Genomic DNA, 17422 nt, shown 5'->3' with positions numbered 1-17422 from the left:
TACCCTCCAGGTACTTTAGTTAGATTGTGAGCCTTCGGGACAGTAAGGGAATTTTTCAAGTACCTTTCTTATTTCTAATCTTAATGTATATTTTCTGTAAACCGCTTAGAACCTAACGGATGTAGCGGTATATAAGAAATAAATTACATTACATTACATTACTTGTGCAAAATCATCTCTGTTGCGGAGTATCAGATGATGTCTGTTGGCAATCCATTACTAAGCATAGCGACCATGAACTAGTATGTGTCTCATACAGTCCTGGAGTACTATATGTCATGTCCTATCACCTGGAGGAGGAGGGTTTTTTGGCAATTAAACACTTGGGCAAAAGATGTATGAGGGGGTATGTTCAATTAGAAAGAAACGTTAGTGCAGCAAATCCATTTTTTTATTATAATAGGTTCTGATAACAAATCTGAAAATATTTCTGAATCAAAATATCAGAAAAATAAAGCTATATTACACCATTTACCATCTTTAAAAGTGAGATTAGGGCTTTAGTATTGTGCAGAGTCTATGTGCACCTGGCGAGCAGCAGAAATAAAGCTCTCAGTGCAGGGTGGTATTAGACACACTGGGGACCAGGGCAGATCTCAAGGAGTAACCCAATCGGTGGCAATCTCCCTGAAGTTGTGTTGGTGATATCACTCAGCTTTACAAAGGAGAAGACCCTGGGTGACTGCATTGCTTGCTCTTAGAAAGAAATTGCTAATTGATCTTTCTTTGACAATCAGTCATGTTCTGAGTTTTGTAGTCCTAACAGTTCATTTGATGGCTGGAGCTTGATAGAGACTGTACACATACCTTACTAAAGACTTGTACTCATGCAAATCTTTTGCAAACAGGACAATTTTTAGGTAGAGAATCATGGTTGGTTGGTTGTTTTTTTTTCCTAAAGCTGCTCCCTTGAGAAACAATAGGGTTGTTGGGTAAAGTAGAACTGACGAGAAGGGTTGGCAGGCTTGAGTTCTCTCTTTTCTTGTGGCATCTAACCAGTGGTCACTAGCATGATGTATATAGGAGGCAGACGACAACAATGGCCAATTTCTCAAGGAAGCCATGTTTTTTTAATATCCTAAGATGGGATGAACTCATCATCTGTTGCCAAAAGTAGGAGACACTAACTTCAACCTTTCCAGGAAAGCAGTTTAGGTTTTTTTTTTCTTCTTCTTTTGTTGTTAACATGATGATGTTTTGTTTAGAGTCCTTGGCTGCCCTATGTGTGCAGCATTACTGATTCTTCCATTCTATGTAGCAGAAAAACAGTTTAACGTTTCAGCTCCATTTTAGCTACAGATACCCTGTGAACTTCATCAGGACCATCAGCCAGACGGAGGGCACGTGCCCAGGCAAAAAACTGAGCAAGGGGGTAATCATTGCTGAGTCCTGCACCACCAAAGGCCTATAAAAGAAACATTTTTATGAAAAATTAAGACACCAGAGTCATTCTGAATATAAAGATAAGAAAAATATATATTTAAATTGGTCTCCAAGCATAAGCATACAAAGTTTATGGTACTTTACAAAAGAGATTATGTACTTACCCTGCTAAGCGTTTTTCCAGTGCAAAGGTTGAGACATTCTAGACAGATGGGTAATGTCCCCATGGCCATGTGCCATCTGCAGAAGGAATCCACTCAGGATTTTTTCTTTGTGCCTCTGGCTGTACTTCACTGTGCTTTCTAGCTCCACCTATAGTTAGTACCCAAGCACTAAGAGCCACCAAATCAACATGAAGTTGAGACACCCATGGCAATCAAGTTCAGCAACAACCATTCTGCTCATGAATTAACATTAGAACATCACCTTTATTTCTTTTCAACTATCATTCAGTTAGAAACATAGAAACATAGAAAGATGACGGCAGATAAGGGCTACAGCCCATCAAGTCTGCCCACACCATCGACCCTCCCTTTTAAGTCTAATGTCCCATTTAAGTAGATTTGTAAGAATGCCATTCTACTGCCCCGCTCTTTCAAGTCTATACCCTAGTGATCCTATCCTTTGGCTGACCCTCGTAGGGATCCTACATAGGTATCCCATTTATTCTTAAAGTCTGGGACGCTGTGTGCCTCTATCACCTGCATTGGAAGCTTGTTCCAATGCTCAATCACTCTCTCCGTGAAGAAGTACTTCCTGGCATCTCCACGAAACTTCCCTCCCCTGAGTTTGAGCGGATGACCTCTTGTGGTCGAGGGTCCCTTCAGGAGAAAGATATCATCTTCCACCTCGACCCGTCCCGTGATGTACTTAAATGTCTCAATCATGTCGCCCCTCTCCCTACGCTCCTCGAGAGAGTAGAGCTGTAACTTGCTCAGTCTTTCCTCATACGGGAGACCCTTTAGCCCCGAGACCATCCTGGTGGCCATCCGCTGAACCGATTCAACTCTGAGCACATCTTTACAGTAGTGTGGCCTCCAAAATTGCACACAGTATTCCAGATGAGGTCTCACCATGGCTCTGTACAATGGCATCATGACTTCAGGCTTCCTGCTGACGAAGCTTCTCCTGATACAACCTATCATCTGCCGTGCTTTAGATGAAGCCTTCTCCACTTGAGTGGCAGCTTTCATATCAGCACTGATGATTACTCCTAAGTCTCGTTCTGCCGTAGTTCTGGTTAAAGTTTCTCCATTCAGGGTGTAAGTTCTGCAAGGGTTTCTGTTTCCGAGATGCATGACCTTACATTTCTTGGCGTTGAAGCCCAGCTGCCAGATCGAGGACCAGCTTTCTAGAGTACGCAGGTCTTGCTCCATAGCATCCTTTAGATTATAGTCGTTTACTATATTGCATAGTTTGGCATCATCAGCGAATAAGGTTACCTTGCCTTGAAGCCCTTGAGTCAGATCCCTAATGAATATGTTGAAGAGGAGAGGGCCCAGGACTGAACCCTGTGGCACTCCGCTAGTCACTTCTGACATTTTAGAGAGAGTACCATTAACCACTACCCTCTGAAGTCTGCCACTAAGCCAATCTTTGACCCATGTAGTTAGAGTCTCTCCCAACCCCATTGATTTCATCTTGTTCAGCAGCCTGCGGTGTGGGACGCTGTCAAACGCTTTGCTGAAGTCCAGGTACACGACGTCTAAGGACTCGCCTGAGTCCAGTCTTTTTGTTACCCAGTCAAAGAAGCTGATAAGATTGGACTGGCATGACCTACCCTTGGTGAATCCATGTTGACTGGGATCCCGGAGATTTTCCTCGTTTAGGATCGTATCCAATCTTGTATAACACACATTAATACATAGTTACATTCTTTTATTATTATTTGTTTACCAATATTTTAGGACCCCTGAGGAAAGTGTTTTACCGAAACATGGCCTATGTTGGGTCCATTCAATACAAATGTGGTTAGTGTTTTAAGCTTTCTTGAAGAACTAAAACGAAGACCTTGAACATTGTTTGTTTCCACATTTCTGTTTTCTTTGGCAGAACTTCCTAAAAACATTCAAAACTAGAAAGAGTATTGGAGACCTTTCCACAGGTAAAAAGAAACTGTTTATGGGAAATAAAGTTGTTTCTTTGTAATGACACTGGCAGCAGCTCCCAGTTGGCAATTTGATCCCTCCTGAACCCTATAAGGAAACGTTAACTCTAAGAGCAGTGTCAAGGTTTCTGAAAGGAATGGGTCCAAGAAGGGCCTCCTTTCTGAATCCCAGAACTCAGGCTCAAATGACCTTTTGGTATATAGCAGTGGTTCCCAATCGGGTTTTCAGGATGACTATACATGGAGCAGATTTACATGCCTGTCACTTCCATTATATGCCAATCTCTCCCATGCATATTCATTAGGGCTAGCCTGAAAACCCGACTGGCCTGGGGTCCTCCAGGACAGGGTTGGGAACCACCTGTATATAGCATCAAACTGAAGTGTTCTCTATTTAAGAGGCAAAACGTCAGTCTGGCTTTTGTCAAAACATTCCTTAAGGTTCAAAATTTGCCATGATTGTTTTCAAATTTCCAAGCGTGAATGGAAGCCACTAGACCTGTATTAGTGAGGGACAAGTATGACATCCTTAACGTTTTACATGTCATATCTTCCACTGCATGCAGCATGAATAATTTTATGTAGCGATATGCTGCTTGTAACTCATCTAGAACTCAGTTTTGAGAGGATTCAGTGGAATATAAGATTGCATAAAACAAAAGATCCTAGTTGCCAGAATGCTGAGGGGGTGGGAAGGGATTCTTAACAGGAACGCAAATAAGTGAGATCTGAACCATTGCACATGTGCATCTGGGAAACTAAAATCATTTTATCTTTTTCCGCTGACCTGTATGGCACGGTCAGTGACCCGCTGGGCCATGGCTGGGGTCACCAATTTAATCATAGCAATCTCTAAAGCAGCTTCCTGGGGGTGTAAAATCAAAAAAGACAAGCATAAGAAATTCCACTTCAAGTTTCACGTTTATTTAAAATTTTTATAAAGCTCAATCAGACTTCTAAGCGGTGTACAATAAAAATACAGCTTTCGTCATATAAAATAGGGGTAAACATTTGACAAATATCACAAGAAAAAACAATGAAAAAAATCAGTTACCTTAAAAAATTAGAAAAGAAGATCTCAAGAAAGTGTATTTTACTGAATAAAATTAAGATGCGTAGCAGTGCACACAAGCTTTGAATGAAGAGGCGCAGGGTGCTGTCAAGAAAATGTATGTGCTCATGCTGGGAATTTAAAAAAAAAAAATTGTTTACCAAGTTTCAAAATATTTATCAAGCATATTATATCTTGTACAGAAAGAATGAAATCATGCTGTAAAGAAGTAATCCCCAAAACATGGGAAAGAATAAAAGAAAAGAAAAAAAAAAATTTAACAGACCATTCTCAAGTCCATAACAATTGGATCCAAAATTACAAAGAGCGGTTTGAAGAATATCTTTAACTATTATAAAGAAGAAAATGCAGATCGGTTGAAACATTTATATGAGAGATCTAAATATTCATTCTAATTCCAGGTGTTTTATAGGCAGAAAAGTTAACTGAGATGAATTGAAAAATACAAATTTTACAGAACAATATTTTTCAATGCATTTGCATGCTCGCGCTGGGAATTTAACTGTCATGTATAACAAAAAATAAAGTGAAACTCTTTACCTTATTACCAACTGTATCCATCATATGGGCAGCTTTCAATACCAATAGTCTAGCCTGCTCAATCTCTACCCGTGACTGGGCAATGTCTGCCATGATGGTTCCTTGCTCTGCTAAGGGTTTCCCAAAGGCCACTCGGGATTTCACCTGCAGGGTACAGATGCATACAAGAATGCTTCTGGATTTTAGAGCAAAGTCATGTGGTTACTGTGTCAGTCCATTTCAATGTATAGAAATAAAGGCCAATAAATAATAAATGAGACCTGCTGATTGAAAAGGTACCAAAAGTAGGTTAGGTGGTAAGAATTTGTTTATTTTTATCCCGTCCTCCCAAAGGAGCTCAGAATAGGCTACAAACCAGGTACTCAAACATTTTCCCTATCTGTCCCGGTGGGCTCACAATCTGTCTAACCTACCTGGGGCAGTGGAGGATTAAGTGGTTTGCCCAGAGTTTGAACCCACAACCTCTGGGTGCTGAGGCTGTAGCTCTAACCACTACACCATACTCTCCACAGGGATATCAACTGAATAATACTGCTAAATTTGGTATGGACTAATTATGTCTTTAAAAAATGAGAAACTTTTATTAATTAAAAAAAGTAACTCTAGAATTCACACATCCTATTTTAGCTACCTGCAGTTTTCAGGTCATAGAACATGAAAAACTTCACAACGTTGATGTTTTTCATGTTCTATGGCCTGAAAACTGCAGGTTTTTACAACAAATTGCATCGTCTCATTCTACAAACCCTAAAATATACAAAACATTTTTTTACAGCCTTTCTCTGTTATTTATAACCCTACTTTTAGTGTCTTTTCCTTCAGCAGGCCCAAATTATAAGGTATACATTACTCGGCCAGAATTTGGGAGCTATCACTCAGGATGGAGACATGTGAGAAGAGACAGATATGTGATGTTATTCCTTTGGGTGAATGCTTGCTCTTTTCTGCCAATTTATTATTGAGTTCTTTTCTTTTTAGCTATATTTCATGTACACCGCTTTGATCCATTTCTTGCAAAAAACAGTTAATCAATAAGGGTTAGAACAAGGATAATGGGCACTGTCGGTGAATCTTCTGCCTCCCACACCAATACGCACAAATAGCAAGGGCAACTTCCAAAAGTCATTTACCCATGTAAATGGGCTGTTTGGAAAGTGCTCACCCTTCAGGTAAAGAGGCTAGAGCACAGGTGTCAAAGTCCCTCCTCGAGGGCCGCAATCCAGTCGGGTTTTCAGGATTTCCCCAATGAATATGTATTGAAAGCAGTGCATGCACATAGATCTCATGCATATTCATTGGGGAAATCCTGAAAACCCGACTGGATTGCGGCCCTCGAGGAGGGACTTTGACACCCCTGGGCTAGAGTGTTATTTAAATCTGGATGCATTTGTTTTAAAGTTTTATTTGGCTTAGCACTGGCTTACCTTGTTTCTCATTTTAGTATTTTTATTTATTTCTAAGAAAAATATTCGTAGATCTGGTTGGTTTTATTTTCCTTCAGCAAATGCATGTCGTTACAAAAATTTTTTAAGATAGGACCTTAGCATTCCAAGCAGGATTAATGAATTCATGTTTGAATCTTCTTGTTTCTCCATTTCTTACTTACTATCAATTTCGAAAAGATCTTAAAACCCACTTATTTAAACAATATACATTATTGATTTTCATATTATTATGTAGTTAGAATGTACTTTTTATCATTTTATCCATACTTATTTTAGTTTATATTGTGTTTTCCATATTCATTAGTTTTAATGCCTGTATTAGTTACTTAGAATTTTATTACGTATGATGTTGTTATTATATTGTATGCCGAGTACCTAATTGTGTAAACCGCTATGAACTGTTGGTTAGGCGGTATATAAAAATAAATAATTATTATTATTATTAATATTGATTTTGTGTGGCTAAACAGGATCTATTATTTTGTTTTGACTGGATCTGCTAATAGGCATCACATAAAAAGAAAAAAAAGCGCCGTCAGATAATTCAGAACGCTGCCGTCAAATTGATCCATAATGGTAAAAAAATATGACCATGTAACACCCTTTCTACTTAAATCTCACTGGCTTCCAATTAACCATTGAATCACTTTTAGAATTTTACTGTTATCATTTAAAACCCTCTCTACAAATGAACCACAATTCATTGATAAGTTATCCTTTACAGTTCTTCACGTTCACTTCGGTCTAACAGTCCCCTCTTTGAAAATTATTGGGACATGATATATTCTCAGTGATGGCTCCGCAGCTCTGGAATGCTATGTCACAACATCTAAGAGAGAAAACCAATTCGGCTCGTTTTAAAAGTAATTTTAAAAGCTTCCTTTTTAAAGATGCTTTTAACCTTTAAAATATATTCAGTTCTTATATATAATTCTTTTTCTAATTGCACCTTTTTTTTCTCTTCTTTCCTTTTCTTTCTCTTTTTAGATTCCCTGCCCTATTGTTCTTTGCACATATGTCTCTCCTCTGAACTTTAAAAATACTTAATTGTAGTTCTATCCCCTCTCCCCTTTTGTATTAGTTGGTATGTCCAATTGTCTACCCCGTTATTTTAAATTGTGTGTAAAAATATATGTTTATATTTTATTAATTTTTGTACCTTGCTTAGTAAAACTAAATAAGCGATTCATCAAAGCCCAATAAAACTTGAAACTTTACTTTATTTGTATGACACCATTTTTGATTAAAAATCAATAAAGAATTATAAAAAAACCCAACACTTTACTGCTTATTTTATAGACACTTAGGCTCTGATTCTCTAAAAGTGCGTCCCGATTTTAGGCAGCTGTAGATGTCCTACAGCTGTCTAATCAGCCAATCGAGATGCACGTTTTAAAAAAAAAAATGCTCCCCAGGCAGGCCTGAAGGCGCCTCCGGGAGCCTAGGGAGACCCGCAAGATGCCTAAGCTCGTCTAAGGACCTTAGACGGGCCTTAGGCTGAACCTAGGCGGCCCTATGCGTCTCCCTAGTAGATGAGAAGCTTAAAAATGTAGGCCAGCAAAATGCTGGTCTACATTGTAAGTAGACGCGGCCGCTATACTTATCGCGGCAAGGGATCTCTCTGCCGCTATAAGTATAGCGGGCCGTGGCCCCCTGACCGATCACTGGCGGGAGGGTGCCCAAACCCTCCTGCCCGAAGACGCACCCCCCTCCCCGACACTACCGACCAATCAGACCTTAGACTTAGTAGGGATGGGCGGACCCGCTATTCCTAAGGCCTGATTGGTCCAGGCTTCTAGAGCCTGGGCCAATCAGGCCTTAGGCTTCGGCGGGATGGGCCGGGAAGAGGCGGGCCTGCCTCATTTCGACGAGGCGTGCCTGCTTGCTCGACGTGCAAGACCCATCTGTAAGAACAGGTTTGGTGGAGTGGGGGTTGTTAGCGCCGGGGGGAGGTGCATCTTCGGGCAGGAGGGATTGGGCACCCTCCTGCCAGCGACCGATATTGTCGGGGGGGGGGAGATCGGTAATGTCGGGGGGGGGGGCGATCGGTAGTGTCGGGGGGGGGCGGTCGGTAGTGTCGGGGAGGGGGGTGCGTCTTCGGGCAGGAGGGTTTGGGCACCCTCCTGCCAGTGATCGGTCAGGGGGCCACGGCCCGCTATACTTATAGCGGCAGAGAGATCCCTTGCCGCGATAAGTGTAGCGGGCCGTGTCTAATCTAACCCGCTTCTCTAACCCGCGTCTGTAACATGGTCGCCGGTTACAGAATCGGGGTTTAGTTTAGGCCGATTCTGAATAGGACGCCTCTCCCGGGCGTCCTATACAGAATCAGGGCCTAGGTGTCTTGCGGGCCTCGCCTTCAATATAGGCGGCCTGCCTGGGGAGCATTTTTTAAAAAAAAAACGTGCATCCCAATTGGCTGATTAGACAGCTGTAGGACGCCTACAGCTGCCTAAAATCGGGACGCACTTTTAGAGAATCAGGGCCTTAGGAGAGGTACCTTTGAGAATTGACACTTGATATTTAACTATCAAAGGGAAAAACTGTACAGGCTGCTGGAGACTGAGAACAGACTGATTGAAGATGGGAATGCACCGCCCACTTGTACTACTGTGTTCTCAGTCTCCACCTGCTGGCAGAGGAGCATAAACCCATCCGTTTTGTGCAGGTCTGGAGGTCTGCTTCTCATGTGCTAAAGAAGGCTTGTGTTTAATTATGAATAGAAATGCCAGTGTGATGTCCTATCTAGGACCAGCAGGAAGACATATGGTATAAGTTAGCACTGTGCATCATTTCTAAACACTTACTCGTTCCCTCATGAGTTCCAGTGATCTCTCTGAATTTCCAATCAGTCTCATGCAATGATGAATCCGTCCTGGCCCCAGTCTCCCCTGTGCAATTTCAAACCCTCTGCCACACCCCAACAGTATATTCTCCTTAGGCACTTGTACATTTTCAAATGTGACCTCCCCATGACCAGCTGAAAAGAAAACAAAGCTTGTTTTGTAAAACAAATTGACATTTCATCTGGCTTTTCCTGATTTTACTTATGATCACTGATTCTTGCCCCCATGTAATTATGATTCACCTTCAAAGTAAAACCTTGTGAACCAAAATAAGGGTTGTCAACAACCAAGAATATACCACAATGTATGAAATATTTTCCCCCTGTAAACTGTTAGTTTAAAATGCTGACCAAGGCATTTAAACATATATACCCAGATGCAGAATATCTGGGTGTAAAGTAGCCAAGACTCTTAAGGGGAAGAATGCTGGCCTAGTGCCTAATCCTCAGTAAGCCTGGTTCTAAGAGAGAGGTTGTAAAGGCTCAGCATTAAAGATAGCAGTTTACAGGTTGCTGTGAAAACTATCTGCCTCTGCAGGATGGTGCAGGGTTAGGGATTTAGATTTGTTAGGAACTGGGCTACCTTCTGGGAAAGGAGAAGCCTATTCTGAAAGGATGGATTCCACCTTAACCGGGATGGAACCAGGCTGCTGGTGCTAACATTTAAAAAGGAGATAGAGCAGCTTTTAAATTGAGATGCGGGGGAAAGTCGACAGTCACCTAGGAGCGGATGGTTCGGTGTGAGGTATCCTTGAAGGATACTATTGAAAGAGGATATTTAGGGAGTCCCAGTAGAGAGAAAATAAAATCAGAAAATAATATTAAATATTAATTTAATTTAATTCTTATATACCGCTAATAACCGTGAGATTATATTGAACTAAGGCCAGTACTGGGCAGACTTGCATGGTCTGTGTCTGTGTATGGCCGTTGGTGGGGGATGGGCTGGGGAGGGCTTCAATGGCTGGGAGGGTGTAGATGGGCTGGAGTAGGTTTTAATGGAGATTTTGGCAGTTGGAACCCAAGCACAGTACCGGGTAGAACTTTGGATTCTTGCTCAGAAATAGCTAAGAAAAAAAATTTAAAAATTTAAATTGAATCAGGTTGGGCAGACTGGATGGACCATTCGGGTCTTTATCTGCTGTCATCTACTATGTTACTATGTTAGAGGTTTCAATAATGGTGAAAGAAAGCCAGGAGGGTTTAAGAGGAATGCAGAATAAAAGACTCATTTTCCCTGTCTTCTCAGCAGCCTGTAGTTATAAGGAAAAAGCACAGTTTGAAGTGTCTGTATATAAATGCTGGAAGCCTAAAAAATAAAATAGGAGAGTTAGAGTATATAGCACTGAATGATGAGGTAGATATAATAGGCATCTCAGAAGGAGGACAATCAATGGGACACTCTGTTACAAATTATATCACAAGGAAGAGTAGATCAAATTGGAAGGGGGGTGGGGTTTGCTATATGTTAAAGAGGGAATTGAATCAAATAAAATAAACATTCTGCATGACATAGATAGCAGTGTGGAATCCATATGGATAGAAATTCCATATGTGAAGGGAAGGAATATAAAGGTAGGGTTATACTACCTTCCTCCGGGACAGAACGAGCAGACAGATGAAGAAATGTTTTCACAGCTCAGGAAAGCTGGCAAACTGGGCAACAGTATAATAATGGAAGATTTCAACTACCCCAAATCGTATTGGAGAACAAGTAAGGCCACAATACCAATTTTAAGAATAATCCTTACTCATTTCTCAAAACAGGACACAATATTGCCATTCCTATGCAGTGCAAACACAATTCCTATCAGAATCCCAAACCCCACAATTTTAAATTTGGGAGAAAAAAGGCCTCAGATGTGCTTCATGGGCTATAAAAACTCCCAACTGTTCTTGTAAAGGGAGTGTTATTTAAAGTTCGACAAAAGCAGCTGCCTGCAGTAAAATCTTCCTGCCAGACTACATGGCGGCTGGTATCAAATATAATGCCACTTAGCTTTGGTTGATGGCTGGCCACTCTCCATACAGTATATGACAGTACTTTCCCACGGCATTTCTTTCATCCGCTTCCCTGCATTTAGACTTCGAGTTTGAAGGGAAGCGGATGAAAGAAATGTCTGACTTGTGCCTACGGAAGCGCCTAGGCACGCCTATGGATGCCTAAGGCCACTTCTAGCGTAAGCCATGCCTACGCCGGCTTAGACATCCGTAGGCGTGCCTAAGCACTTCAATAGGTGTGAGTCAGATGCCTACATTTTAGGTGTCATTCACTGCATCGATTAAATGCACCCCCCCAACAACATGCGTCCCAATTAGTCTGTTAGACGGCAGTAGGATGCCTACAATCAGGACACCGTTTTGAGAATCAGGTCCGCAGTGTCAGTGACCCCTGTGCCGGTATCCGTGCAGTCTATGCTGTTTGCCCATTTTTCATTCTTATATATGTACAATTCTTATGAAAAATTATTTCTTAGTAAATGTTTTATTTTGGGGAAGAAATGTATCTTGTGTTGCTGGCTGTCTTCTGAACCACCTTCATTCTGGTACTGGAGGAATCGCCTTCATGAACTTATGGGTTGGGAGGCCCGTTTGGCTCGTCCTTCTCGACGCCAGAGCAGAGACTTTGTTCACACTTGGACTCCATATTTGAACATTTTGACTCCTGAGAGTCGTAGTCGGGTCTTGAATAGACTCCATCTCTGAAACAGTGCTACTCGGTGTCTATGCTGTTCCCTGCTTACGAGTTTTTCTGTAACTGTGGGGGGATGGGGAGGGGTGGGTGGGGGGTAGGGGCTTCTTTGTCGGGGGGTGGGGGTATGGTGGGTCCGGGGAGGACATAAGAGTCCAGTCCTCCGCGGGTGTTTGATGAAAATGTATCCCATGGTTGTTATTGCTGTTGCATTTACTGTTGCTTAATAAAATAGATTTGAACATAAAACAGAACATTCCCATCAGGAAGTGCCTCCTGGAATTTAATATTAATGCATTAATGGACACACAAGTGGTCCAACAAGGTAAAAAGATTTGAAGAAGATATTTCATTTTCTAGTTATACAGTTTTAAGACTATGAAAAGCTTTTTATCCAAGTCCTGGTGGTTTTCGGCTTCAATCACAATTTATGATCTGTGTGGCCCACATTAAAATCAGAAGCACATGAACAGTATGCAGGATAGATGAGGGTCAGAAAAAGCTGAGAAGCTTATGCTGAAATTCAATGTGCTTTGCAAGTATCTATAATACAATTTTTGTTGTCATTTTTATTATTTCCTTGCAAAGGTAAAGCAAATAGCTAATGAGTTAGGTCACCTACTTATAGATTACTGGAGGAGCAGCCTAATGGGCTAAGAACTACTACTACTACTATTATTATTTCTATAGCGCTACCAGACGTATGCAGCGCTGTACAGAGTCACAAAGAAGAAAACAGGCCCTGCTTGATTGAAAGAGCTTACAATCTAAACAGACAAACAGGATGTCATAGATACAGTTAAAAGGAACGGTTAATCAGTTGGCTGGGATAGTGAACATAAGAATTGCCACTGCTGGGTCAGACCAGTGGTCCATCATGCCCAGCAGTCCGCTCACACGGCGGCCCTCTGGTCAAAGACCAGCACCCTGAGACTAGCCCTACCAGTGCACGTTCTTGTTCAGCAGGAACTTGTCTAACTTTGTCTTGAATCCTTGGAAGGTATTTTCCCCTATAACAGCCTCCGGAAGGGCGTTCCAGCTTTCTACCACTCTCTGAGTGAAGAAGAACTTCCTTACGTTTGTACGGAATCAATCCCCTTTCAACTTTAGAGAGTGCCCTCTCGTTCTCCCTACCTTGGAGAGGGTGAACAACCTGTCCTTATCTACTAAGTCTATCCCTTACTGGTGGGCAGAGGAGTAGGGTTAAGGTTTGAAGGCAATATCAAAAAGGTGGGTTTTCAGTCTGCTTTTAAACAAGGTAAGGGAAGAGGCTTGGTGGACAAACTTGGGTAATTTATTCCAGGCATAGGGGGAAGCTAATGGAACAAAGCCTGAAATTGGCAGAGGAGGAGAAGAGTACAGCTAAGAGTACAGCTTATCTGAGAAACGGAGTTCTCTGGGAGGTGTATAAGGAGAGAGAGGAGAGATATTGAGGGGCAGCAGAATGAACACACTTGTAGGTCAGCAATAAGATCTTGAACTGTATGCGATGGCAGATAGGGATCCAGTGAAGTGACTTAAGGAGAGGGGTGACATGAGTGTACCAAGGTTGGTAGAAGATGAGTCGTGTAGCAGAGTTTTGCCCAGTTTGCAAGGGGGAGAGACGACACTGCGGGAGACCAGGGGGCCTAGTATAAATCCCACTGCTGCACCTTGTGAGCCTGGGCAAGTTATTTAATCCTTCATTACCTCATATACAAACTTAGGCTGTGAGCCCTCCAGGGACAGAAAAATACCTACTGTACCTAAATATGCACCAATTTGATAGCTCTCAGCTTGCAAGTAGAATATAAGAAAGCAATACAAATAAAACCACAGAAAACAATATTAAAATCTTTTCACAGCTTCATCAGTGAATTACGGAAATTCAGAATGTATAACTTCTATACTTAAATATATTGTTTTTTCTAAAACTGGTTGTTGATGTCCTATGTTATGTTTTTTGGGGGGGCGAAATTCAGCCTGGGGTGGTAAGTAGCTTGTAAGCTTTCACAACAGCAGGCTAAATTAAGCCCAGATATCCAATGCAGGGTGCACAGTTAGCTTGGTGAACAGAAATTGCCACTACCGGTTAAATGCTGGCTCTGCCATGCCCTGGACTGCCCTTACCTAGCTGGTTAGTGCTTTGGCAGTTGGAGGGGATATTCAGTGGCACCATCCAGTTAAGAGCAACTTAATATTTGGGAATGGCCAGCCTCTCCTGCCTGATTAAGCCCTCTTGAATATCAAGTCCATTGTTGTTTATAAGGTACTCTGCCCTGGCTGCCTGTGAGATAGAAAAGGCAATCTTCAAAGTGACATTCAGCTAATAATAAGAGGGGCACCAATGGGAATACCGTATATGCTCGAATAAAAACTGATTCAAATATAAACAAAGGTAACCTTTCACCCCCAAAAAAATGAGAAAAAAAGGTTGACTCGAATAAAAACCAAAGTTAGAAATATGGGTATGTGAGTGTAATTTGTCAGGGATCATGCCATAAGAAATCACTAATTTTTCAGTTGGGGCTGTTTCAAGTCAACACCAATCAAAGTTTCTAGACTTCTATTCCCACCAGAACACCTGGGTTCAGTCACACATGCAGAAAATAGGAAAAAAAACCAACCCCTTTTCAAATACAAGCCCACAAACTAAAAGTACTATTGGTCACAAACGAAACCCTATTATGCCAGACTCTGCACACAGTACAGAAATAGAAATAGAAAGAAATGCAATTTTTTCTGAACAGTCCAAAATATAAAACCAGATGTAAATTTTCAAAATTTACATATTTCAATCACTAAATTGAAAATAAAAACATTTTTCCTACCTTTGTTATCTGGCGATTTTATTTTTCTGGTCATCTTGTTCCATCTGTGCTCTTAATGTTGTTTCCAAGGCCTCCTTATGCATTTGCTGTTTCTTTCGTCTCCTTCACTTTCTGCACTTCATCCTTCTTTGACACTGATTTTCATATTCAGTTTTCTTCCATTTTTCTGCTTCCATCTCTTCTCCTTCCCTCCGTCCATGTGCACCATCTCTTTCCTCCTCTTCCACTTTTCTATCCAAGTGCCACCATCTCCTTCTGCTCTCCCCATCCATGTGCCCCTGTTCCTCTTCTCTCTGCCCCTTCCATTCAGCATCTCTCCCTTCTTCCTCCCCCCCAGGTTCCACCAAATGTTCTTCCACCCAGTTCTGAAGACCCCCTCACTGTGAAAGCTATAAAGAGGTCGCCAGCGTGTGAGCGATTCTCTTGCACTGCTGGCAGGCCTCCTCTGCACCATTCCTTTGCTACAGTCCACCCAAGTGGAAACAGGAAGTTGCTTCAGAGGGGGGAGGGGGGTGGACCTTGGAAAAAGAAAAGTACAAAGAAGGCCACTGGCAGCGCTAGAGAATCCAAGAACAGTGGCTTAGGCACTCCTCCACTACCCGCTACCCCTGTCTCAGACTGACATCTCACTTACAGGTCAGATGCTATGGAAACTGTCACTGATGCTCTGTGTTGGTGAAGGGCCTTGAACATCTACACATGCTCAAGGCTTGCTGGACTCCCTTCTAGAATCCCGGATGGGAGCCAGCAGGCCTTGAGCATGCACAGATGCTTAAGGCCCTTCAGCCCAGCCCGCTGGCATTGGCTTCCAGAGCATTGGGAGTGCAAGTGCAATGTCAGTCTGGGGCAGGGGAAGTGGGTAGTGGATAGGCGTGCTGGTCATCCAGGGGGGGAGGGGAGGCGACAGATAGCAATGTCAGTCATTGGGGGGGGGAGGAGATAATAACGTTAGTCATCGGGAAGATAGAAGTGCTGGTTATTGGGGGAAGGGTGGAGAATAGCAGTGTTAGACATCAAGGGTAGGGTGAAAGATAACAGCGTTGGTCATCGGGTGGTGAGGGGAGAAAAAAACCCCCATCATTGGAAGGTGGCTCAAATATAAAGAGAGCCCCATTTTTGGGCCCAAAAATCTCTGTTTATATTCGAGTACATAAGGTACCCAATCTGGACAGGGATGATTTTAATTTGGACAGAAAAGTGAGGCGTGAGGCATGAGGGAGCATTTGAGAGGTCTGAAGGTAGTTAATTCCAAAAGGAAAAAGCGGGGAGAGAAGAACTCTGTTGTCAGACAGCAAAACCTGCCAATAAAATATCGTCAACATGTTATTTTAAAAAATAGGCTATCTCCTAGTTACCTGGAGCATCTTCTATACCATACACACTGAGAGGCCTGGTAACTTTGATCCCTGGAGTATCCATGGGCACCAAAATCATAGTTTGCTGCTTATGGCGAGGGGCATCTGGATTTGTCTTCCCCATGAACACGCAGATCTTGCAACGAGGATCCAAAGCACCTGCCCCAAATAGAGAGAGCACTGGAAGTTGTTTTCTCTACTTACACCAAGTACATCAGGACTTCCCCCCCACACACTTCTACACTTTTCATCAAATTAGCAGGCATACTTACAAATAAATAGCTCAAAGATAATAATTAAAAAGGGACAACTCAGCTGTTACAGAGAAATATTAAAATCAGGTTTCTGAATCCAAATAATTTTGCTATCTCCGCTTTATCTTTGCGGAATAAAATACAGCTTTATAAATTCTTCTTCTTCTTACTGGAAAACAGCAATGGATGAAGATACATTAGGGCTACACTGACTCTCTTCCACAAAATGTGATTCTGTTCTGTACCTGAAGTCCACCACTTATGGCCATTGAGAATGTAGAAATCCTTGTCTTCTTTGATTGACGATTCAATGTTGGTTGCATCTGATGAAGCAACCTAGAGGAGAAGCCACTTAGTTTAAAACCTGCCCTTTGAAAGTAAGTTTATAATAGGACGTTGAGGTTTGGAAGTGGAGAAGTCATTTATTTTAGGTTACTTTATAAAAATGTATAGGCAGTTTGGGGGGGAGAAGATAGTACTGGTAAAATAAATATAATATGTAAACTTGTACCATGATGGCTATTGTGCATTGTTTAATATTTTGTAAGTTTATTTTGCAATTGAATAATTAAAAAACATCTAGGCCTCTATGTGTCTTTATAAAATATTGGCACCCATTCCAAAGAAATTGCACCTAGACTGAAGGCACAGATGTTGCACACATAAATCATGACTCTGTCTACACTCTACTCAAACTCTTCCCCTGAGAGCGCCAACTCATACCATACACACTTTTGAATTAATACATTTTAATTAGTATATCGCAAAGAGAAACAGATAAATCACAGCCAAACCTAGAACAACTTAAAAAGAAATAAGACAGCATTAACAGATTAAAATCTAGTGTAGCTATCACACATAATATACTAATACACAATTTTTGAAACTCCCTATCCCCACCACAGCCATCCTAAAATGTAGC

At 41.7% G+C, this 17422-nt stretch overlaps 1 protein-coding gene across 6 annotated transcripts in view; it reads right to left on the bottom strand.

Annotated features, from left to right (window-relative positions):
• Positions 1–373: 373 nt before the first annotated feature.
• Positions 374–17422, bottom strand: part of ACAD10 (acyl-CoA dehydrogenase family member 10) — a 71944-nt gene continuing 54895 nt past the window's right edge. For 5 of the 6 annotated variants that reach the window (XM_033954030.1, XM_033954029.1, XM_033954034.1 and 2 more), the window contains 6 exons: positions 16746–16836; positions 16247–16405; positions 9352–9524; positions 5103–5246; positions 4278–4355; positions 374–1405 (listed from right to left, as the gene is read on the bottom strand). In XM_033954030.1, the coding sequence (XP_033809921.1) occupies positions 1271–1405; positions 4278–4355; positions 5103–5246; positions 9352–9524; positions 16247–16405; positions 16746–16836 (780 nt within the window). In that variant the 3' untranslated portion in view covers positions 374–1270. The other variant, XM_033954032.1, reaches the window with a different exon arrangement.

The sequence above is a fragment of the Geotrypetes seraphini genome, chromosome 8, assembly GCF_902459505.1.
Source record: "Geotrypetes seraphini chromosome 8, aGeoSer1.1, whole genome shotgun sequence".
Classification (NCBI taxonomy): Eukaryota; Metazoa; Chordata; class Amphibia; order Gymnophiona; family Dermophiidae; genus Geotrypetes; species Geotrypetes seraphini.
This window is presented reverse-complemented; position numbering and strand designations above follow the sequence as displayed.